This window comes from Stegostoma tigrinum, chromosome 32, assembly GCF_030684315.1.
Source record: "Stegostoma tigrinum isolate sSteTig4 chromosome 32, sSteTig4.hap1, whole genome shotgun sequence".
Classification (NCBI taxonomy): domain Eukaryota; kingdom Metazoa; phylum Chordata; class Chondrichthyes; order Orectolobiformes; family Stegostomatidae; genus Stegostoma; species Stegostoma tigrinum.
In genome coordinates, this window is record NC_081385.1 from 20165426 (window position 1) to 20189946 (window position 24521).

The following is a 24521-nucleotide window of genomic DNA, read 5'->3' on the forward strand; positions in this document are numbered from 1 at the left end:
TGTTCTGCTTTTCAAAAGCTTTCATGTTATTCCAGCTTTTTAGATACTATCTACTGTACATGTGCATTTCAGTAAGGCTGGAAAGTGTTTAGATGTCCTGGTCCAACTTTTGTTGAAGCCATTTTTATCAGGAACATTTAGGTCTAATAAAAAGTTGGCAAAAGTTGTTATTAAATAACACCTGAGCGGTTGGGTGCTACACTCTTGTGTCTTCTTTTTTGAATATAATTAATTACTCAACTCCATAGTTTGGAGAACATTTTTATTTGGAATTGTTCTGTGGTCATCTTTTATTTTAAGAACTTCAGGGTAGACATTTTGTATATAATTTCGAATATGATGGCCTCTGGTAAGGTATCAAATGATGTTAATGTTTGTTTAAGATTGTATATGACTGGCCTGTATATTTTCATATGAAGGATTAATTGTATGTGAAATATTATGAAAAGATGATGCTGTTTAGATCTCCAGGGTGTTGGTGAGTGTGTGCCTAGGTACAGTTTATTCTCTATATTTAAAAGATAATGCACTGGGCATTGGAAGCATTTCAAAAGTGATTCACTAGGTTGATTCCTGTGATGAAAGAAATAACTTAGCAAGAATAGCTAAACTGTTCATCAGAGTTTGGATCAATGAGTCTTATTGAAACATAAGATTTTAAGGAGGCTTGACCATGTTGATGTTAATAGGATACTTCTATTTGTGGGAGAGCACTGAACTAGAAAACCAGATCAGAGAATAAGGAGACACTCATTTTTAGAACTGAAGTGCAAGGAAATTTCTTTTCAGAGTAGTGAATTTCTGGAATTCTGTACCCCAGAAAGCTGCAGAGGTTTAGATCACGTGTTTAAAGAGACGTAGGTAGATTTTTTTTTTAATATCTGACCATTGAGGCCAAAGTAGAACTGGCATGAAATAGCAGTTAAGCTCTGGGAATGATCAGCAATGATCTTTGTTGAATCATGACAGGCTTGAGTGGCCAAATGGCTTGCTCCTATTCCTGTTTGTATTCGTATGACATTGTATCCTTATATTCCCAGGTCTCAGAATATAGACAACAGCACAAGCCACGTTCTGAATGTCATTGGAAACATTGCTGAGCATTTGTCTGAAGCAACTAGGTCGAAATTGATAGGTAAGCGATATAGAATAACATTTCAGTTTTTTTTATTTAATGTGTTGTGGGAAAGTGCAGGACAACATTAACTTTGTGCCATTTCTACAATTTTGAATCTTGACATCGTGTTTAATTTGGCTTTTTTTGCCACTGGTTCCAAATGCAACAAATGTTCTTTCGCATTGACTGTGAGGATCAAAAGAGACAATCTTCTTGGGGCATCTGGTAAGTCTGCTAACTGGAGGGTGCATATTTGTGGCACAAAATAATATACTATTTGGCATTGAAGTGGCAGATATATACCATATAGCTTGTATTGAAAGTAAGTGCTTTGCTTAATAGGTTGCATTTTTTTGGGTAAACCATATTGTTATGACAGAACAGAGAGAAAATGCTTGGACCTGCTCTGTAACATATTTAACTTGAGATTTATTTTGCTAATCGTGGATATTAAAAGCAACTGTCTTCCGTTTATCTAGACTTTAAGTAACCAAATTTTCCACAATCAGTTTGTTCTTCTTTCCTGATTATTGTGCTATAAAATTATTGAGGGATAAGAAACTTCATTTGGTGGATTTTCTGACTTTTGTTTTGGCTTATGGAATTCTACCCTTTTTTAATTATATATTTTCTGAGTTTTGCTTAGCTAGGGAAGCTGTCACTTTAGTACCTTTCATTGTTAATCCATTTCAAGTTCCAAAACCTGGCTCTGACTCCATTGATAGATGTAGACTCTGCTGAACACTTCCCTTTGTTGAATCTTCTGCCTGGGTGCCACCCAGCTGCAGGACTCGCTGTTACTGGTGTATGTGACAACTTAACCTTGACCCAAGCATAGGTCCCCGTTTGGCTTCAGATTGTGGACTGGAGGGCAAGGAAGGAGTTCTAGGGGACTGTATTTTTGGCAGCAACTTTTAACTCAAACTCCTTGAGATTGCTATCCAACCACCTGACAATACAAGAGGCCCCGAACCTCAGCTCACCAGGGTTTGAGCAGCTGGGCCCAAGTTCCAATATCCCAGGGAATCATCCTGTCATTTCCAGGCAGCTTAGGTAAAAGTGCCGCTGCCCAAGGTAGAACTGTAACTCCATACTGATAAGCCAAGCAAAGAAAAGAAGGTTATGTGATGGAATGGAAAGTTTGTGTGGGATGAGGAGGAAGCTTTAGAGGAAGGGTAAGTAGAAGAACCGAGTTAAGTAGGTGGGCATGACCTGGAGGGCTGATTTGGTGTCGTAGAGGAGAGCTGCTGTGTGTGTGCGCGCCTTTGCTGAGTATTCTAACATGAATGCATAAAGTATAATTTTTTAAAAATAGCATTTCTAGATATTTTAAAATTTTAATGATTTATAATTGATGTATAATATGTAGGCTTTTTCATAAAATACTGAAGTGTGAGCACTTCTGATAAGGCCATCCCTTATTTCCCTTAAGGTGGTGGTGAGTTAAAGTGTGTTCACCTTAGAAAATAGTTTTTGAGAAACTGCTGTAGTCTGTTCCTTTATTTTACAAGGTCATGTTCTATTGTTATTATGGATGTCACCTTTTATTAAATGTATGATTTGCATTGAAAGTTGAGGTTACCTTTTGTGATTTGTTTTTTTTTGCAAATTCCACTGGTTCAACATGTTGATACCAATAGAAGAAAAGCAAAGGGATAGCTAACATTCTTACCCATTTGGAGTCTCATCAATCCTACCATTTGAAGTGATGCAAAATAATTGGCATTTTACTACAGACAATAAAACATGCCTGTAATTACATGATTTTTCGTCACAAAAAATGTAATACCTTTTTGGCTTTGCCCACACTAACCCCTAGTTAACAAGCCTATTTATAAAATTATTATGTTGCTAACAGTGTAGTTTTATTTTTACAGATGAGGTCCAGAATTGGATAAATGCATTCTGTTCTCCTCCAGAAATCATTAGCTCTGCAGTTGAAACCTTGTACAAGCTCTGCCAGGCCCAATGTGAGACACCCAAGGACACACAGGTATGTTTGCATTGATGTCATGAAAGACGGACAAACTTTAACTTGCCTAAAGACAGCACTTTGGGTATAAACTATACAGAAGAAAAATTAAAACAAACCTCAGAATTACAGTAATTTTGCAATTGGTTTTAATGAAAGTTTCATTAGCTGCAGACTCTTCAAATCAGCAATGTTATTTTGTATGCTCTTCCATCTTGTTTTAAGTTTGATTCTGTCACAAATAGGTGAATAACCTGTTTGCAGACTTCCACAAATTCTCTTTCTGGAAATTTCTGGATAATGGTCAACGGCTGTTTTATTCTGCCTTGTTTTGTGTGAAGTAACTTCCTTCACTCCCCTGAAGAGATTACTAGAATTGAAAACTGAGGAATCTTAGAGAATCGTACTTGTCCGTGGGAAACACTTTAGACTTATCATAATATTTAATATCACTGGGGAGGTGGTTGCACAGTGTTGATGTAAGTTGCATAATTTAGTTATGGCAGGTGGTGAAATTTGAATTCCGTAAGATCAGGAATTTAAAGAGCTTACCTAATGGTAATTATTTAGCCATTGTCATTTTATTTGATGGGTTGGAAGGAACCATTGTTTCGTTAAAGTACTTTTGCAGAGAAATCTGTCCTTGCTCGCTATGACCAAAATGGGACTCCAGATCCACAGAAATATGTTTCAACTTAAACCTCTCTGTGAAACGTCCTAGCAACTAACTCAGTTCAAGGATACTTAAGGACGCACATCAGTGCTGTACTTGCTAATGATGCCCCCATCTCAAGATTTTTTTAAAGTTTAGAAAATAAGTTTCAGAGCAGATTGAACACTTTCTTTTAAAATCAGGAATAATTATATAGAGGATTTCCAGTTATAGAATGATGTGTAGGAAATTCTGGTACCATGGTCGTACATAGTGTCTCTTCTGATACTTCTAGTACTCAGCCTTATTTTCCCTAGGACTCACATTTCTATTAAAATTCATTAACTGCTGTAAGTTGTGATGTATGAAGGAAGATTTAGATCGAGTAAAATCTCATAGTAGAGCACCAAGTGATGAAGTGCTTCTGTAATAGGTCCTGCTTGATCAGGTGTGTGGAAAACTGATCTTGGCATGTGAGTCTTACATCTCTAGCGTTGTCCTTGAAGATGGTGGTGTTGAAAATGCAGATGAAAATATGATGGTGAGTGACAATCCATTTCTATTAGATTCATTTAAATACTGTAATTGCGGTATAAATTGAATAGGTTCAGCCTGACTGTACATTTTTATACTTACTAAAGTAATAACTAATTAAAGCAACATTAGAGTCTTGAAATCCATGGTAGAGGCATGAGTATGTCTATCAAATTGGATTAAATTGTAATGAGGAATAATTTATCCCAAACCATTACCTATAATTAACTCATGAAAATTCAAATCATGAAGCAAGCATTGGTTTACAAAAAAGCTGATGGATATTCAAAGGATGAAAGAACAAGTTTTCTTCTTTTGTCTTTTGACAACTCAAACTCACTGATTTCAAAGACGGTTAAAGTAAAATGAAGGTGTACAGTTGTTATGCTGCAACTCAACGAAAAAGCCTAAAATGGATTAATGAAATTTTAATATTGTGGTTTGAACAATGAAAAATTGTTTGATAGAGCCAGCAGGGGGAACTATTGTATCAGTGATAATGGGAACTGCAGATGCTGGAGAATCCGAGATAATAAAATGTGAGGCTGGATGAACGCAGCAGGCCCAGCATCATCTCAGGAGCACAAAAGCTCTTGTGCTCCTGAGATGCTGCTGGGCCTGCTGTGTTCATCCAGCCTCACATTTTATTATCTAGGGGGAACTATTTGTGTGAGAAAACAGGTTAGTAATTAGAGATTACTGATTTATAGTAATTGGCAAAGAACTATGTGGGAAATTAGGAGAAATTACTTTTCACGAGTAATCAAGACTATCAGTGTTTGGTGGAAGCAGATTCTACAGCATCTTTCAAAAACTAATTTAATGTATATTTTAAATCCAGTTTGGAAGGCTAATGGGGGTAAAAGCAGAGTTGGGGGTTTAAATTGAATAGTTGTTAAGATGCACGAGGTACTGAATGGCTTCCTTCTGTGCAACAAGATTCTTTGATTGTAAATGCATGTATTTACATACCTTGAAAGAAAACTTACCTCTTTTTAAATACTATGGTGGCCATTCATTGTTGTACATAAATGGGGGAGCAGTTTGATGTGATGAATATTAGAGCATTGTGCATTCACGTTTGATCCTATATATTTTAACATTACCTACGTGTGTATATCATGTAATATGTAGCTGTTCATTCCATTCTTCCTATCCTATTTAGGAACTAGAAAGTTTTTCCAAAGGATGTCATTTGATTGTTGATACCAGAAATCCAATGTGATCCTGTTTTCTTTGCAAAAGAGATTCACTAAGTTTCAGGTGGAAAGTTTTATTGTGTTTCCTCAGATAAAACATCTTTTTACACTTGGTGAAGTAGCACAGTTGTGCCCTCGAAAAGTGGAGAAGCGCATCTTCATGCTGGTTCAGTCATTTCTTGCTACCCCTTTGAACTTAGACCCAGGTGAGACTGATCACTTTTTTTTTTAATTCTGAAAATCCCAATATGCAGAATAATATTGTGAAGTTGATGCATGACACAAGCTGATTGTGAAATATATTAGCTTTGTTAGAAGGATGAGAGGAGATCTTATAGAAACATATAAGATTATGAAGGGAATAGATAAGGTGGAGGCAGGGAGGTTGTTTCCTCTGGCAGGTGAAACTAGGACTAGAGGGCATCGCCTCAAAATAAAAGGAAGCAGATGTAGGACTGAGGTCAGGAGGACCTTCTTCACCCAAAAGGTTGTGAATCTGTGGAATCCCTGCCCAGTGAAGCAGTTGGAGCTACCTCACTGAATGTCTTTAAGGCAAGGTTTGATAAATTTTTGAACAGTAAAGGAATTAAGGATTATGATGAGTTTTGGGGGTAAGTGAAGCTGGGTCTCAAAAAGATCAGCCATGATAATGGCAGGGCAGGCTTGAGGGACCAGATGGCCTACTTCTGCTCCTAGTTCTTATGTTCTTATGTTATAAAGACAAAAGCAGTATCTGTGGAGAAAGAAACAGTTAATGCTTCAAGTTGATTACTTTTCATCAGAATATTACTTTTACCTGCAGAGAATGTCTATTTTGACAAGTTTTTGCAAATTCTAGAATCGTTATCTTTTTCAAAAATGTTGAAGCTTTTACTGAAATGTGCAGCTTCATAGATGAGCCTAAAGCTTGCAACATAATTTGTCTCCATAGATATTAACAGCCAGAAATTGTGTTACATATTGGCACAAATGATATAGCCAGAAATAGGATTGAGGATATAAAAAGTGATTTCAGGGAGTTAGGATGGAAGCTGCAGAGCAGGACGAACAGAGTAGTGTTCTCTGGTTTACTACCGGTGCCACGAGATAGCGAGGTGAGGAACAGGGAGCGGGCGCAGCTGAACACGTGGCTACGCAGCTGGTGTAGGAGGGAGGGCTTCAGATATGTAGATGATTGGGATGCCTTCTGGGGAAGGTGGGACCTGTACAAGAAGGACGGGTTGCATCTGAACTGGAAGGGGACCAATGTCCTGGGTGGAAGGTTTGCTCGAGTAGTTCGAGAGGGTTTAAACTAGTATGGCAGGGGGGTGGGAACCTGAGCTGTATACCAGAGGTGAGCGTTGATGCAGGTGAGGCAGTAGCAAGAGGTAGACCAGCTAGTGGGAAGGATTTTCCTGGGAAGGAACCAAGGGATCGGTTAAAGTGTGTTTGCTTTAATGCAAGGAGTATCGGGAATAAAAGTGATGAACTTAGAGCATGGATCAGTACCTGGTGCTATGATGTTGTGGCCATAACAGAGACATGGGTTTCTCATGGGCAGGAATGGTTGCTGGATCTTCCAGGGTTTAGAACGTTTAAAAAGAATAGGGAGGGGGGAAAAAGAGGAGGGGGTGTAGCACTACTAATCAGAGAGGGTATCACAGCTACAGAAGCTTCCATTGTCGAGGAAGATCTGCCTACTGAGTCAGTATGGGTAGAAATTAGGAACAGCAAGGGAGTAGTCACCTCGTTAGGGGTTTACTACAGGCCCCCCAATAGCAGCAGGGAGATTGAAGAAAGCATAGGTCGACAGATTTTGGAAAAGTGTGGACGCAATAGGGTTGTTATAATGGGTGACTTTAACTTTCCTAATATTGATTGGAACCTCCTTCGAGCAGAAGATTTGAATGGAGCTGTTTTTGTAAGGTGTGTTCAGGAGGGTTTCCTAACGCAGTACGTTGACAGGCCGACGAGGGGAGAGGCCATTCTAGACTTGGTGCTCGGAAACGAGCCGGGGCAGGTATCAGATCTTGTGGTGGGAGAGCATTTTGGTGATAGTGACCATAACTGCCTCACATTCTACATAGCTATGGAGAAGGAGAGGATTAGGCAAAATGGGAGGATATTTAATTGGGGAAGAGGAAACTATGATGCGATTAGACATGAGTTAGGAAGCATGGACTGGGAGCAGTTGTTCCATGGTAAGGGAACTATAGACATGTGGAGACTGTTTAAGGAACAGTTGTTGGGAGTGATGAGTAAATATGTCCCTCTGAGACAGGCAAGAAGGGGTAAGATAAAGGAACCTTGGATGACGAGAGCGGTGGAGCTTCTTGTGAAAAGGAAGAAGGTAGCTTACATAAGGTGGAGGAAGCTAGGGTCAAGTTCAGCTAGAGAGGATTACATGCAGGCAAGGAAGGAGCTCAAAAATGGTCTGAGGAGAGCTAGGAGGGGGTACGAGAAAGGCTTGGCAGAAGGAATCCGGGAAAACACAAAGGCATTTTACACTTACGTGAGGAATAAGAGAATGGTCAAAGAAAGAGTAGGGCCGATCAGGGATAGCATAGGGAACTTGTGTGTGGAGCCTGAGGAGGTAGGGGAAGCCCTAAATGAGTTTTTTGCTTCTGTCTTTACGAAAGAAACGAACTTTGTAGTGAATGAAACCTTTGAAGAGCAGGTGTGCATGCTGGAATGGATAGAGATAGAGGAAGCTGATGTGCTGAAAATTTTGTCAAACATTAAGATTGACAAGTCGCCAGGCCCGGACCAGATTTGTCCTCGGCTGCTTTGGGAAGCGAGAAATGCAATTGCTTCGCCACTTGCGAAGATCTTTGCATCCTCGCTGTCCACTGGAGTCGTACCTGAGGACTGGAGAGAGGCAAATGTAATTCCTCTCTTCAAGAAAGGAAATAGGGAAATCCCCGGCAATTATAGACCAGTAAGTCTCACGTCTGTCGTCTGCAAGGTGTTAGAAAGGATTCTGAGGGATAAGATTTATGACCATCTGGAAGAGCATGGCTTGATCAAATACAGTCAACATGGCTTTGTGAGGGGTAGGTCATGCCTTACAAACCTTATCGAGTTTTTTGAGGATGTGACTAGAAAAGTTGATGAGGGTCGAGCTGTGGATGTGGTGTATATGGACTTCAGTAAGGCATTTGATAAGGTTCCCTATGGTAGGCTCATTCAGAAGGTCAGGAGGATTGGGATACAGGGGAACTTAGCTGTCTGGATACAGAATTGGCTGGCCAACAGAAGACAGCGAGTGGTAGTAGAAGGAAAATATTCTGCCTGGACGTCAGTGGTGAGTGGGGTTCAACAGGGCTCTGTCCTTGGGCCTCGACTGTTTGTAATTTTTATTAATGACTTGGATGAGGGGATTGAAGGATGGGTCAGCAAGTTTGCAGACGACACAAAGGTCGGAGGTGTCGTTGACAGTGTAGAGGGCTGTTGTAGGCTGCAGCGGGACATTGACAGGATGCAGAGATGGGCTGAGAGGTGGCAGATGGAGTTCAACCTGGATAAATGCGAGGTGATGCATTTTGGAAGGTCGAATTTGAAAGCTGAGTACAGGATTAAGGATAGGATTCTTGGCAGCGTGGAGGAACAGAGGGATCTTGGTGTGCAGATACATAGATCCCTTAAAATGGCCACCCAAGTGGACAGGGTTGTTAAGAAAGCATATGGTGTTTTGGCTTTCATTAACAGGGGGATTGAGTTTAAGAGTCGTGAGATCTTGTTGCAGCTCGATAAAACTTTGGTTAGACCGCACTTGGAATACTGCGTCCAGTTCTGGGCGCCCTATTATAGGAAAGATGTGGATGCTTTGGGGAGGGTTCAGAGGAGGTTTACCAGGATGCTGCCTGGACTGGAGGGCTTATCTTATGAAGAGAGGTTGACTGAGCTCGGTCTCTTTTCATTGGAGAAAAGGAGGAGGAGAGGGGACCTAATTGAGGTATACAAGATAATGAGAGGCATAGATAGAGTTGATAGCCAGAGACTATTTCCCAGGGCAGAAATGGCTAGCACGAGGGGTCATAGTTTTAAGCTGGTTGGTGGAAAGTATAGAGGGGATGTCAGAGGCAGGTTCTTTACGCAGAGAGTTGTGAGAGCATGGAATGCGTTGCCAGCAGCAGTTGTGGAAGCAAGGTCATTGGGGTCATTTAAGAGACTGCTGGACATGTATATGGTCACAGAAATTTGAGGGTGCATACATGAGGATCAATGGTCGGCACAACATTGTGGGCTGAAGGGCCTGTTTTGTGCTGTACTGTTCTATGTTCTATGTTCTATATTCTTGAAATGTTATTACATGTGGGACTTGGACCCTGGCCTCCTGCACCACAACAGTCCTTTACAATTTGTTTTGATCACTATCCAATTAACCATACCAACAGGTAATCTAAAATGGCCCTTAAAATTTCAATTTGCCAATTATAAGATATGCCCCCAAATAATTTCCTCAACTTCAGGAAGATAGCAAATAAATCATCAATGGCTTAACCTCGAGACTTTTCGATGTAATTAGTGAATGGTTGTGATTTTGATTAGAAGAATTAACTGTGATGCAATGGTAGTGTCATTACCTCTTGGCCATGTGGCCTAGGTTCAAGTCCCACCTGCTCCAGAGGTCATAGAGTCATACAACACAGGAGTGGAATAATATCTCTGAACAGGTTGATTACATATATCTAGAAATGACATACATATTAAAAACCTTACTGCACTGTTCTTTAGAATCCTTCTTTAGTCCTTGAAAATTGGTGGTCTTGGTTACTTGGTGGTCAGCTACTATCATGTCTCTGGCCCAAAGCATCATGCTGTACATCAGAGAGAGAACTGGCATGCAATATGTCACTTTTTTTAAGATGTTCTACTCCAATCATTTGGATACTACATTACAATATAAAAACAGGTGCACTATGCAATGCAGCAAACATTTTATTAACTGGCATCTATGGGACCTGGACTGTGCCGGTTGATCAAGAGGTTCACATAATTAAAGTAAAAACACACACTGATAGAAACTTAATGCAGGAGCAGTACACAACTTTATACTTCTTTTTACAGCATATATCCCTTAAACGCTACTGGAGCTGCCCTAATTATAAATGATCAGGAGAGAGCCTTCTCACTTACACCCTCAACTGACTGCTCTGACATTGTGGACATAGCGCTAATCCAGTAAACTTCCAGTATTTGAGGATTACATTTTTGACAGTTTATAAAGATTGCAGGTTCATGAGGTGCCAGTTGAAACAAAGTTTGCTGCATATAGTTCTGTTGTTCTGAATTTAAGACCCCAAAATGTGTTTCTTTGTGTTTGTTAAACACAGAGGTCAGAATTGTTCTTCATTTTCATTTAAGTATGATTTTTCATAATGGGTAGATGTTGGATATTGTGTACTTTATACTCATGGTAATTTCTAAGAAAAATTATAATCATTGTTAAAACTGTAATCTCTAGACTTCTGTATCACATAAGCTCATTTTATTTGGGGAAACTTTGTACCTTTTAAAAGATTCCCTCCTTTTATTCTTTTTGAAATGTGATACTGGTATTTGTAATATAGTGGATGAAATGAGTGTCACAAAATTACTTGGTTTTCTGCTACATTTAAATATTTCATTGAGAGACAATTTTATTATTTAACTACATTCCCGGAGTTGGAAATAAGCCTGCTGTAAGTAGGAAAGCTCTTTATGTGGAAAAAAATAACCTTTTTTGGTTTGTTTAAACTTTTTGAACAATTATTCGTAGTTATTTGTGTTCATCAAGCAAATAAAGTTCCTGAATTCTTCAAATGTTTCAGATGGTGACGATGTTCCAGCTTCACAGCCACTCTCTCAGTTTTCAGGATCGCCCATTATGCCTTCTGTTATCCGAGCACATGCGTTTTTCACTCTCGGTAAGATCATTTCAGCATAAGTTTGTGATGATGAGTTTCTTTTACAATTCATTCTATCTGTGTACGTTTCCAACAGGAATGGCTGTGTGGTCAACAGGATCAGGAATTCCACCATTTGTTTTCTCCCCTCTAAGGTGCTGAAATAAAATTATTGTGCCTTTGTTGATGTTATCTAACAATGAGCATCAAAGTACTGAATTTATGTCATCTATTTTCCTTTTACTGTTAACTGTTTTAATTTAGGACAACTTTTAGAAGCCTATGTAAATCAGTGGGAATTATAAAAAAAAGTTTTGCATTTATTAGAAATAAGTGATCAAACAGTGTGGTTGCCCCCATCAGCAATTTTTTTGCCAAAAGCACCAAATCATGGTGTTTGCACAGAAATTGGGAGTATTGTATCCTTTTAAGCATACTAAGCATTTATGAAATTGCACTGAATTTAAGATCAGGTTAGGTTTTCTGCTGCTTAATAGGATTTTACATTTATGGATTGGAATTCGAGCTGTGGAATTCTGTTTAATTAAGTTGAGGTGCGTTGGGATCTCAGCAGGAACTAACAATGGCTAGATTACCAATGTTTGAAGTTGAACATGTGAATATTTGCATACATCGATCCATACCTTGCTTACTAAAGGTCTTAGCAATTGTATGTCAGACTTCACCGTGTACATTTTATAGTAACTAAACATCACCTTATTTACTTCATAAAGGAAAATTGTGCCTACAACATGAAGACTTAGCAAAGAAATGCATTGCTGCCCTTGCACGCGAGTTGGAGGTGTGCGAAAATGTAGCAGTTCGCAATAATGTCATCATCATCATGTGTGACCTCTGTATGCGATATACTTCTATGGTTGATCGGTATATTCCTAACATTGCCGTTTGCTTAAAAGATGATGATCCCTTTATTCGCAAACAGACTCTGGTTATGCTGACCAATTTACTCCAGGTAAGAAGCTGTGGTTCTACTATAGGTGATCAAATAGCAGTTTGTGAATCGCATTTTTCAATAGTTCTTTTGCCTTCCTAATCTTGATTTAGACTTGACATCGTAATCTCTATAATGTTAGATTCATAGAATCCCTACTGTGTGGAAGTGGGCCATTTAGCCAATCGAGTCGAAGCCAACTCTGAAGAGCATCTCACCTAGACCCACACCCCTCCCCTATCCCTATAATCCTGCATATCCAATAACTAATCCACTTAGTCTGCACATCCCTGGACATTATGGGTAATTTAGCATGGCCAATCCACCTAACCTGCACATATTCGGACTGTGGGAGGAAACCGGATCACCCAGACAAACCCAAGCAGCCATGGGCAGAATGTGCAAACTCCACACAGACAGTTGCCCAAGGGCCGAATTGAACCAGGTCCCCGGTGCTGTGAGGCAATGGTGCTAACTACTGAGTGACCGTATGGTCATGGTTTTTCTAACATTAAATAACTATAATATTGTTTATGGAGTTCAAGCTGGGCAAATGTGAGGTGATGCATTTTGGAAGATCTAATTCAAGAGCAAACTATACAGTAAATGGAAAAGTCCTGGGGAAGATCGATGTACAGAGAGATCTGGTTGTTCGGGTCCATTGCTCCCTGAAGGTGGCAAGGTAGGTTAATAGGATGGTCAAGAAGGCGTACGGCATGGTTTCCTTCATTGGACGGGGTATTGAGTACAAGAGTTGGCAGGTCATGTTACAGTTGAATAAGATTTTGGTTCGGCCACATTTAGAGTACTACGTACAGTTCTGGTCGCCACATTACCAAAAGGATGTGGATGCTTTGGAGATGGTGCAGAGGCAGTTCACCAGGATGTTGCCTGGTATGGAGGGTGCTAGCTATGAAGAAAGGTTGAGTAGATTAGGTTTATTTTCATTAGAAAGATGGAGATTGAGGGGGGGACCTGATTGAGATCTACAAAATCATGAGGGGTATAGAGAAGGTGGATAGCAAGAAGCTTTTTCCCAGAGTGGGGGACTCAATTACTAGGGGTCATGAGTTAAAAGTGAGAGGAGGAAAGTTTAGGGGAGATATGTGTGGAAAGATCCTTACGCAGAGGGTGGTGGGTGCCTTGAACGTATTGCCAGCAGAGGTGGTAGATGCAGACTCGATAGTGTCTTTTAAATGTATCTGGACAGGTACATGGATGGGCAGGGAGCAAAAGGATACAGACCCTTAGAAAATAGATGACAGGTTTAGACAGAGGATCTCGATCAGCGCAGGCTTGGAGGGCCAAAGGACCTGTTCCTGTGCTGTGATTTTCTTTGTTTTTTGTTCTTTGTACCTTTATTATCAGAAATCTAAAGTAGTATTGATCTAATTGCAATGTTTCCTGGAATAAAATGTACTTGAACATTATCTTGTGAGAACTGATTTCCCTAAAATTGACCCAATAACAGAAATTGCTGGAAAAACCAAGCTGATCTGGTAGCACCTGTGGAGAGAAAACAAAACTGATGTTTTGGGTCCGGTGACCCTTCTTCAGAACACCTCAAATTACCAAAAATTTGCTATGCATTTATATATTTATGAAAATGTGCTAGATTAGATTTAATTGTTAGCATATTTACCCACTGATTTCCAATTATTTTAAATATAACAGGTTTAACAATTTACTGATTTGCATTAAATTCATTATTGTGACATCTTCAGAGTTATTGACGTAATTCCTTGTCATATACAAAACAGCTGTACAATATACTGAAGATAACAGCTTTTTGTAACAACTTAAATTCGTGAAAGTGAGGATAGCTTCCTCACATTTTGTGAAAAGTACTCCTCTCATAAAGTAGCCTTGATTTTTCAGCTATCATTGGATATATCCACCTCTGCTTCCTACTGGAGCTGGCTTGGTAATATAGACCATGTGATTGTTTGTTTGACCAAGACCTACAAACGCCTGTTGATTTGTAGGATGCTATCTTTGTAGTACCTGCTGAAGTCATCCTGGAGACCTTTTGCAATTGAAATTCAGCTCCAGCAAAAATTTTAGAAAATGAATCAACAACACCAGATTATTTTCATTTATTAAAATATAGACAGTAAGGAATTTCACAAAATTTATTTGTTTTGTCTTTTACAGGAAGAGTTTATAAAGTGGAAGGGTTCACTTTTCTTTAGATTTGTGAGTGTCCTGGTGGACCCTGATGAAAGTATTCGAAGGTAATTAGCTTTTATTTTGCTCAAGGTGTCAAGAATTTTCTGTCACAGTTAATGTTTGTTAAATCGTCAAATGTTAGAATTTTGTAAGGATTGCATGCTGCAAGTACTGATTGATTCTTAAAAATTACTTAAGTAAAACACTTAAACTCTTCCAACAATAGCTTGTATGTATGTTGTGTCTTTAATGGAGTACATATTCTAAGAATGTTATCTGACAGACTTGACACCAAACCATCCAGGGAGATAGTAGGGTATGTAACCAAAAGCTTGATAAGGTATTGGAATTTACAGGTTAGCTGAAAGAAGACAATTGAAAGTTCTAAAGAAGTGCTTTGGCCTTAAAAACCGATGGCGTTGTTACTAATTCTAGAGTGAGTGATTTAAAATTGATTCAAGAGACCAATGATGAAGGAGTGCAAAATCTTGGAAGCTTGCAGGGCTGAAGATGATTACAGAGAGAGGTAGGGAGTGGGGGTGTGCCTTGGGCAAAACGTGAGGCACTCTGCTTCCAGTCTGCAGTTTTGTTTGGATTCCATCAAGGTCAACTCTGCATCACCAGAAGTGAACCGACATTGGTGTTAGTTGAACACAACTTCTTGAGTCTCCCATTTTCCTCTTCTGATTCCACCCCATCACATTACACTTAATTCTGGAAGTTGAATATTGTAAAATTGAATATATGCAGAACTAATTCTTGTTTTTATTTCAGATTTGCAGAGTTTTGTTTAGTCTACTTGTTATTGAAAAGAAACCCTGTTATGTTCTCTCAACATTTTATTGAATGCATTTTGCACTTCAATGGTTATGAAAAACATGAAAAGTACAACAAGTTTCCTCAAACTGAACGGTATGTAATTTTTACTTCGTGAATGGTGATTAACTATTCAAACCTTTTGCATGAAAGCCTTCCTGATATGTACCCAAAAGGTACCCATTAATTTCTGATAATTTAGTAGACTGTGAACTATAAACTGTCCCCTCCTCCAAGTAAGAGGAAAAATTAATGAAAAGAATGTGTCTTCTGTAATGCTTGTTATATATACACTTCAGCAGTGATCTGTCTTGTGTATGTGACTTTAAAAATACTCCAAACTGTTTCTACTTGCCACTCATGTGGCTGAAGTCAAATTCTTTGCTTGTCATTGGGGATGCTTTTGCACTGTATGTCGATGCACATGTTGTGAAGGCTATCTCCTTACTGCTTCACAGTGTATCCAGCAATCCTGCCCTCTTAATGTGACAATGGCATCAAGAAGGAATAGCAGATGCATAGTATAGTTCAAATGTAAATGAGATGGCACAGCAGACAAATAATTGTACAGCAACTCAGAGAATTCAAAATATCTGAGAAGAACATGAGAAATTAGAGTGAACTGTCTACTCTTCCTAGACGGATGTCCAAGAATAAATGTACAAACAGGAAAGCTAGGCATGTGGCCCCAGTTAGGAAATGAAGTTGCAACATGCACTAGAATGGACTCTTAGTTTCTTAGTGGGTCTATCTAAATCATAGTCCTGAAACATGCAGGTAAGGCGGTTTTGGATTGTATACTGGATTTATTGGAAGAGAATCTCTAGACAGAGGAGCTAGTTTTGGAAGGAGGAGTTGATGGCAAAATCCTCAAACTGGCACTCTCTGGCCAACTGATGTGCCAATGTAAAGCGGTAATGAGGAAATTAGAAAGGGAGAATTTCAAAACCTCAAATAATAGTATCTATCTTACACCACGCATTGACTTTTTGGCTAAAAGTTTGGTATTAGAAACCCTACATTTATGTGAATATCTACAGTAATTTTTAAAATGACAGCCTATTAAATTAATTATCATACTTTATTAATCCTAACTTGTGTTTAGCATTGTCTTAGCGTAATACAATTCATGATCAACCATCTTGCCTTGATAGAGAGAAGAAACTGTTTTCCTTAAGGGGGAACAAAAATCTGGAAAAGCGAATGACCATTTACAAGTTTCTGTTGGAACATTTTACAGATGAGCAACGCTTCAGCATTACGAATAAAATTGCTCAAAATATTCTAGGTATGGATTTGTCTCTTTCTCATGGAGGTTTTTGTGTAGCTCTAAGATTTAATTGATGATACTTTAGAATCACAAAGTAGATGTCACATTTCAAGGGTTCAAAAGACAAAATCTCAGTTTTGGAGTTGAAGTGACCACTTGTGCCTATTCAGTTTTTTGTTTCACAAAAGGGGAATTTCGTTTGATACATCCATAGTCTTCATATATCCTGTATCCTGGCTTAAATCCCTAATACTCTGGATGCAACTCATGAATTTTGGTGGACTATTAAGGCAGAGCGAGTATCATTGCTGAATTCAGTCCTGTTCGTTATCATTGCTACCGAGTACATCTTACACATGTAGACAATCCGAGTGCAGCTTGGGCCCACGCTGTCTTTTTTCATCATTTAAGCTACTGTGATACTGTACACTGTGCCAGAAATAATTAGATACCTCCAGACAAATACAGAGATTGAGCAAGTTGGCTGATTACATTTTCCAGTGTTTTTTTTCCAAAATAAAAGTGATCTCATTGTTATTGTTTTAAGCCTTAAACAATACTTAGACATAATGTATACAGACTAGCTCAGTTGAGGTCATTGTATGATTTTGAGGGGGCTTGACAGGTTCAGTGCTGAGAGAACATTCCCCTAGCGAGTTTTGAGAAGATTTGTAGCTCAGGTTGAGGTTCTGGATGTGAGTTTGCTCGCTGAGCTGGAAGGTTAGTTTTCAGACGTTTCGTCACCATTCTAGGTAACATCATCAGTGAGCCTCCGAAGAATAACACCAGCGCTTCGTCGGAGGCTCACTGATGATGTTACCTAGAATGGTAACGAAACGTCTGAAAACTAATCTTCCAGCTCAACGAGCAAACTCACATCCAGAACATTCCCCTTTCTGGGAAATTCTAGAGCAAGGGGGCACAATTTTAAAATAAAAGTTTTTCCATTTAACACTGTAATATTTATTTAATCTTTGGAATTCTCTTCCACAAAATACAGTAGAGAGTCGGGTCACTGTGTATATTCAGTACTGAATTGAGGAGATTTTTGATCTGATGGAGTTGAGGGTTATTGGGTAGAGTCAGAAAGGAGTTGAGGGGATAGTCAAATCTAAATGATAGAACAGGCTGGATGAACTAGATGGCTTACTCCAGCTCCTTTTCTTTTAAGTGGTCATATATCGGAATTACCCTGAGAGAGCCCCATTAATATACAACTTGGATGCACTATGGTTGAGAAAGGAACATGAATAAAGCTTGTCTTAAATGAGCCAGTAATTTGGCAGTGAATCTAATTTAAATCCATTTTTTAATTTTAAAAAAATGAGATTTTCTTGGCTAAAATGTGAGGTCAGTAAAGTTTCAGATGCATGTCATTTCCAGGCTTTATTTTGCGTTTGAAGTGTTGTAAGGTTATATATATTTTTGTACTTCTTTTTCAGCCTGCTTTGTTGATGGTGTGCTTCCTTTAGATATGGAGGCAAATGAGTTGCTCTCTGATACCTTTGTGGTGATGAGTTGCAAAGAGATCAAGCTCTCCTCAATGAAAACAAAACCTGGTGATGAAGCCCAAATGGATGATGAAATGGCTATGGCTAATGCGGTTATGCAGGCTGCACAGAAAAAACTCATATCTCAGGTAACAGATATGTAACTACAGAAACTAGGCAAATGGCATTGACTTGGTATACAATTTTGTTAATCAAGGTAAACTCTTTTGTCATTTATAACCTTCTCACACTTTCAAAGGCATCCATATTTTATCAAATACATCTTTATGCATATGCCTTTATGAGTAGTGATGCATTGTTACAAAAGATATTGTGGATAATTTAGTAATTTAATCAGCTAATACCTTTACATTGTATCAGACTTGTTATTCAGCTAAAGTAACGGAGTCTGTATTTTTAAGAAAACCCCCATCCTGCTGTTATCGTTGGCTGGAGGGGTCTACAGAGGTGGGGAAGGAAGAAAGTATGGAATAATTTGAAAACAAAAATTATAATCTTAAAATTTGAGGCGTTAACAAACCAGAAGCCAATGTAAGCTTGCTGCAGTGATGGACAAATGGGAGTTGGTGCAAGTTGGGATATTGACAACAAAGTTTTAGATGAGCTACAGTTTATGGAAAATGAAAGAACTAAATTATGCAGGACAGTTCTTGTATCCTTTGTATCTGGTCACCTGCAGCAGTATGACAAGTATCTCTAATTTACTGACCCTGGGAAAAAAAATTTAATCTGTCTTATGGTCACTCGCCATCACATATTGAAAGAACAAGTCCTTATTTTCTCCCATAAACCATTTTTCAAACTAAATTTGTTCCACACTTTTTTTTCTATTTGCTTTTGAAAATATTGCTGACTGAGATATTTCTAGAAATAGAAAAGAAACATAATCTTATGCAATTATAAGACTTGAAGTTAGAGATTTTTTAGAAGTGTCATTTGACTGGTAAAGTTAGCGTTATAAAGCAATTCCTGTGATGAAAGTATTGGATTACCTTGATTTGTTGCAGTGTGTTTATTGTTAATCCTAAATCATGCCTGCTGAAAACAAATTACATTTTATTGCAATAAGATTTCAACTCCACACTGCTCCTAACCTAGTTATCCAAATTCATTTTTATTGTATATATTTAATGTAGAATGTTAAGTTATTGGGTTCCTCAATTGGCTTAGCATGTCCTGTATTTATATCTAATCTTTGGCAGTGAATTTTGGCACCTTAGTTATCATAGGGACGTTACAATGAAACCTGATCCTATTCTGATATGAAAAGCACATATGCCTACAACCAATACTTGTCACTGGATAATGATCAATGCCAGAAATATGATTGTTCACTAAATCTAGGATGCATATTGTTGTTCATTATTGACATAGATCTCAAAACAGATCAAGTCGTTGATCTTCCTAATGGTTTAGCTGCTTACTTGATAAATTTGCTGAGTAATTCAGGAACTATACTGATTTTTCAATATCAAAATGAAAATCGGTTTAATTTCTTAACATAATTTTGGGGAACCGAAGCCCTAAAATATAAATGAGGTGGAAAAGTCTGATTCACTGAGTGATGGAAACTGAAGTAAAACAGTGGATAGTTATTAAAAAGACAAACTGAATATACATCAGCCAAACATATCTACAAACTCTTCATTTTTGGTAGACTCAAAGCAACTGCTTTTTTTTGTTTACAGGTGCAAAAGAAGAATTTTGTAGAAAACATTATCCCAATTGTAACATCCTTGAAGAATCAGCTGGAACAGAAGCACCTCCCAGCACTAAAGGATCTCATGCATTATTTGCGTGTAAGAGAACTCTATCGGAAATTGTTGATCGAGCACTATTCCTTTATTCCCTGAATATCTATACAATCTGAAACTAGATTATTGAATAAATCAATAGATTCATAGAATGTAATACGACCTGGGTGACTTTTTTAAACATATTTTTAAAATTATTTATTGGTTCTCTTTAGATGTACAACAGAAAGCCCTTCCATTTCTAATAGAAGTACAATATTAGGGGATATGAATTGGCACCAGAGAAAGACTTTTTTGATACAAGATATATAACAGAACCATTTGTAATGCTATTGAGGTTCAGGATTAGACTGTGGCATATTTTTGGGACCAAAAATCACTGTTTTACACTGCTTTTGGCTATTTCTATACATGGCCACAAGATGTTGAAGGCTAAAATTAAATTGCTAATTTTAATATACTATGATAGCTTTTAAAAAATTTTAAAATATCAAAAGAAGAGGTGGCTTTGATTGCAGTTCATCAACCCTCAAGAGGTCAATAAATTTATAAGGAAAAAGAAACAACATTTATATTTTTATAGCCATTTCATGCCCATTGGATGTTTCAAAGTACATCAGGACAGATGAAGAATCACTGGACTCAAAATATTAACTTTGCTTTCTTCCCACAGTTGCTGCCAGACCTGCTGAGTTTCACCAGCAATTTGTTTTTGTTTCTGATCTCCAGCATCCGTAGTTCTTTGTTTTAAGCAATGACAAAGTGTGTTTGCTGCTCTACTGTAGCAAATTTCACACTTGGCTGTTGTTTTTTGTGACACAAATTGAGGGATAAATATTGAATACAGGTTGAAGTAGCCTGATTTTCTTTGATTGGCACCATGAGGTCTTTTAACATCCTTCAGTACTATGCTGGAGTGTTAGCCTTGATTCTGGTGCTTGAGCCCTGCAGTAGTATTGAAGCTGGATATCTTTGACTCCAAAGTGAGAGTGCTACCAACTGGACCACAGCTAACACTAGATAATATATCAGTAAGGACATGCACTTTGAGTTTTATTAAAATCTTTCAGAATGGGTTTTCCAAAGCTTTGGAAAATAAGCAATTGGAGGATGGTGACAATGCTGTGAACCAGCAACTGAATGCCTTCCCTGCATTGTTTGTGGCTACCTTTAGCATGCATCTGTAATGTCAGAAAAACAGGAGTGTGGCTTCTCAAACAACCCTGCTTCCGTTTGTGATTTGATGTCCTCCTCCCAGGCTTAATTTTATGTTTTATAACACTTTTACACAGGTTTGAAGTGATCTTGTTTTTGCTCTGATTGCTGTATGTGTAGAAATTGTAAACTCAGTGGTTAGAAACATGATATTTTCCTCTGGTTCTGCTAATGCTGTTGACTACTGAGATGAAAATGGATTTGTGGTTTGATAAAGTTCCCTGTTTAAGGATCATGTTTAACATTTTCTTGGAGCCTTCCTCTGAAAGTAGTGCTACTAAGGAAATGGCACACATGGGCCACTGGAGGCCTGTTCAGTTCAGCACCTGCAACCTGCATACATTTCACTGTATTAGTGATAAAGGAAGATTTTTGTCCTTAATACTGCATTGGTGTTTGATTTTTCTCCAGGAAGTAATGCAGGATTACCGAAATGAGGTCAAGGATTTCTTTGCTGTCGATAAACAGCTGGCAGCTGAATTGGAGTATGATCTGAAAAAATATGAAGAACAACTTGTTAGGGAGGAAGAGGAAAAACAGAATCCACAAACTGCACTGGAAATGGCAAACCCAACAAGCACAACTGCAGTAAGTCTTGGCTGGTTGTTATTTGATTACACTTCCATTAAATACCTTCGGACGTTTGGCACTGCAGAACTGCAGATTGTCAGTACAAATTGACACAAATTTACTCCAGCTTTCCATTGTGCCTCTGCACAAGAACGATTTCTGTTTTAAGATAAAAATTTTTAAATTGATGTTATATAAATAATTTTTAGATGTTTCTAAACCCAGAAGCAAATAGAACATTTAGATTTACCTTGCAATAAATGCTATAGGAGAAAATTTGGTTGCTGCGATACAGTGCTTTGGTGATACCACAGTTAGAGTACGATATAACATTTTGGTCTCCTTTTGTGAAAAAGTGTTCACAAGCAGTTGAGAGAAGGTCCACGTGACTCCTTCCTGGAATGAAGGGATTGTCTTATGATGAAAGATCAGATGGGTTGGGGTTCAGCCCACTGAAGTCAGAAGTATGAGAGATGATCTTATTGAAACATACCTTGTGGGAACTTGATTGGATGCTTCTCCATATGGTGGAGACTATAACTAGGGGATATGGTTTAAAAATGAGGTCTCATTTTAACATTGTAATAAAGTATTTTTTCTGTCTGAGTCATTTTGCCTTTGTCTCTGAAAAAAGGTGGAGTATGGGTACATGAATTAATTCAAACGGAGTTGGATAGCAAGTTTTGAGAAGATTTGTAGCTCAGGTTGAGGTTCTGGATGTGAGTTTGCTCGCTGAGCTGGAAGGTTAGTTTTCAGACGTTTCGCCACCATTCTAGGTAACATCATCAGTGAGCCTCCGACGAAGCGCTGGTGTTATTGTCCCGCTTTCTATTTATCTGAATAGGTTTCCTTGGATCGGTGATGTCATTTCCTGCGTTGGTGGTGTCATTTCCTGTTCTTTTTCTCAGGGGATGGTAGATTGGCTCAATCAATGTGTTTGTTGATGGAGTTCCGGTTGGAATGCCATGCTTCTAGGAATTCTCGTGCGTGTCTCTGTTTGGCTTGTCCTAGGATGGATGTGTTGTCCCAATCAAAGTGGTGTCCTTCCTCATGTGTATGTAAGGATACGAGTGATAGTGGGTCATGTTGTTTTGTGGCTAGTTGATGTTCATGTATCCTGGTGGCTAGCTTTCTGCCAGTTTGTCCAATGTAGTGTTTGTCACAGTTCTTGCAAGGTACTTTGTAGATGACCAGATGGATCCAACACACCACGCTTCTACAGACTACCAAAAATTCACAAAACAGGAGCCCCCCTCAGACCCATAGTGTCGCTACCTGGAACACCAACCTACAGATTAGCCAAGGAACTACACCAAAGACTAAAACACCTATTAGAAGACTCCCACCACTCCATTCGCTCCACCCCAGAATTCCTGAACACCATCAAAGACACCAAGATAGAAGAGGATGAAATAATGGTCTCCTTTGACGTAACAGCCCTATTCACATCCATCAACATCAACCTGGCCAAAGAAACACTGACTAGACTATTAGAAGAACCGAAGACACACACACCAGACACCACCAACCTCATCAGCAAGGACAACATCATCAAGCTAGGGGACCTATGCCTCACCACCCACTTCACTTTCAATAAGAAAACCTACAGATAAACCAACGGTACATCCATGGAATCTCCGATATCAGGGTTCTTAGCAGAGGCAGTAATGCAGAGACTCGAACAAACAGCTCTGCCAATCATCCAACCCAAACTTTGGGTCCGCTATGTGGATGACACCTTTGTCGTCATTAAACAAAACAAATTAGAGGAAACCTTCAAGACCATCAATAATACCCTTACTGGCATAACATTCACAAAAGAGGAGGAAAACAACATCAAACTGCCATTCCTAGCTGTCACAGTAGAGCGAACAGCCAATGGGGAACTTCAAACCAGCGTCTACAGGAAAACAACACATACGGACCAAATACTGAACTACAGGAGCGAACATCCCAACACCCACAAACGAAGCTGCATTAGAACATTATTCCAACGAGCCACCACACACTGCAGCACAGAGGAAATACGCAGAGCAGAAGAAAATCACCTATACAGCATATTCAAAAAGAATAGGTACCCCATGAACACAGTCCGCCGATTCCTCAGCAATAAACCCAAACAAACAGACAAAACGGGCTCAGAAACCATAACCACTCTCCCCTACATCAAAGACATTTCCGAAATGACTGCCAGACTACTCTGACCTCTTGGCATCAGGGTAGCCCACAAACCTACCAACACACTAAAACAGCAGCTAATGAACTTAAAAGACCCTATACAGACAACAAATAAAACAAACGTCATCTACAAAATACCTTGCAAGAACTGTGACAAACACTACACTGGACAAACAGGCAGAAAGCTAGCCACCAGGATACATGAACATCAACTAGCCACAAAACAACATGACCCACTACCACTCGTATCCTTACATACAGATGAGGAAGGACACCACTTTGATTGGGACAACACATCCAATCTACCATCCCCTGAGAAAAAGAACAGGAAATGACATCACCGACCCAAGGAAACCTAACCAGATAAATAGAAAGCGGGACATAACACCAGCGCTTTGTCGGAGGCTCACTGATGATGTTACCTAGAATGGTGACGAAACGTCTGAAAACTAACCTTCCAGCTCAGCGAGCAAACTCACATCCAGGAGTTGGATAGATTATTGATTGGTTAAGGTTATGTAGCGCAGACAGTTTAGTAGTAGGTGGAGGGACAGGTAGTGTTGAAGAGGTGGAAGGCTGCAAAAGGACTTTGACAGACTTGGAGAATGAACAAAGCAGCAGCAGATGAAATAGAATGGGGAAAGTGTGAGGTTATGCACTTTTTGGTGGGAAGAACAGGGCGTAGACTTTTCTAAATGGGGAAGGGCTTTGGAAATCTGAAACACAAAGGGACTTGAGAATCCTA

General features: G+C 38.9%; 1 protein-coding gene across 4 annotated transcripts in view; it reads left to right on the top strand.

Moving 5' to 3' along the window:
- ncapd3 (non-SMC condensin II complex, subunit D3) overlaps nt 1-24521 on the top strand; it is an 83242-nt gene that overhangs the window by 49430 nt on the left and 9291 nt on the right. For 3 of the 4 annotated variants that reach the window (XM_048562012.2, XM_048562013.2, XM_048562014.2), the window contains exons 19-30: nt 1041-1135; nt 2995-3110; nt 4175-4282; nt 5566-5680; nt 11267-11362; nt 12076-12314; nt 14448-14527; nt 15237-15374; nt 16433-16566; nt 17991-18187; nt 19748-19858; nt 21440-21616. In XM_048562012.2, coding sequence (XP_048417969.1) covers nt 1041-1135; nt 2995-3110; nt 4175-4282; nt 5566-5680; nt 11267-11362; nt 12076-12314; nt 14448-14527; nt 15237-15374; nt 16433-16566; nt 17991-18187; nt 19748-19858; nt 21440-21616 — 1606 coding nt within the window. The remainder of the gene's footprint in view (nt 1-1040; nt 1136-2994; nt 3111-4174; nt 4283-5565; nt 5681-11266; nt 11363-12075; nt 12315-14447; nt 14528-15236; nt 15375-16432; nt 16567-17990; nt 18188-19747; nt 19859-21439; nt 21617-24521) is intronic. The other variant, XM_059639112.1, reaches the window with a different exon arrangement.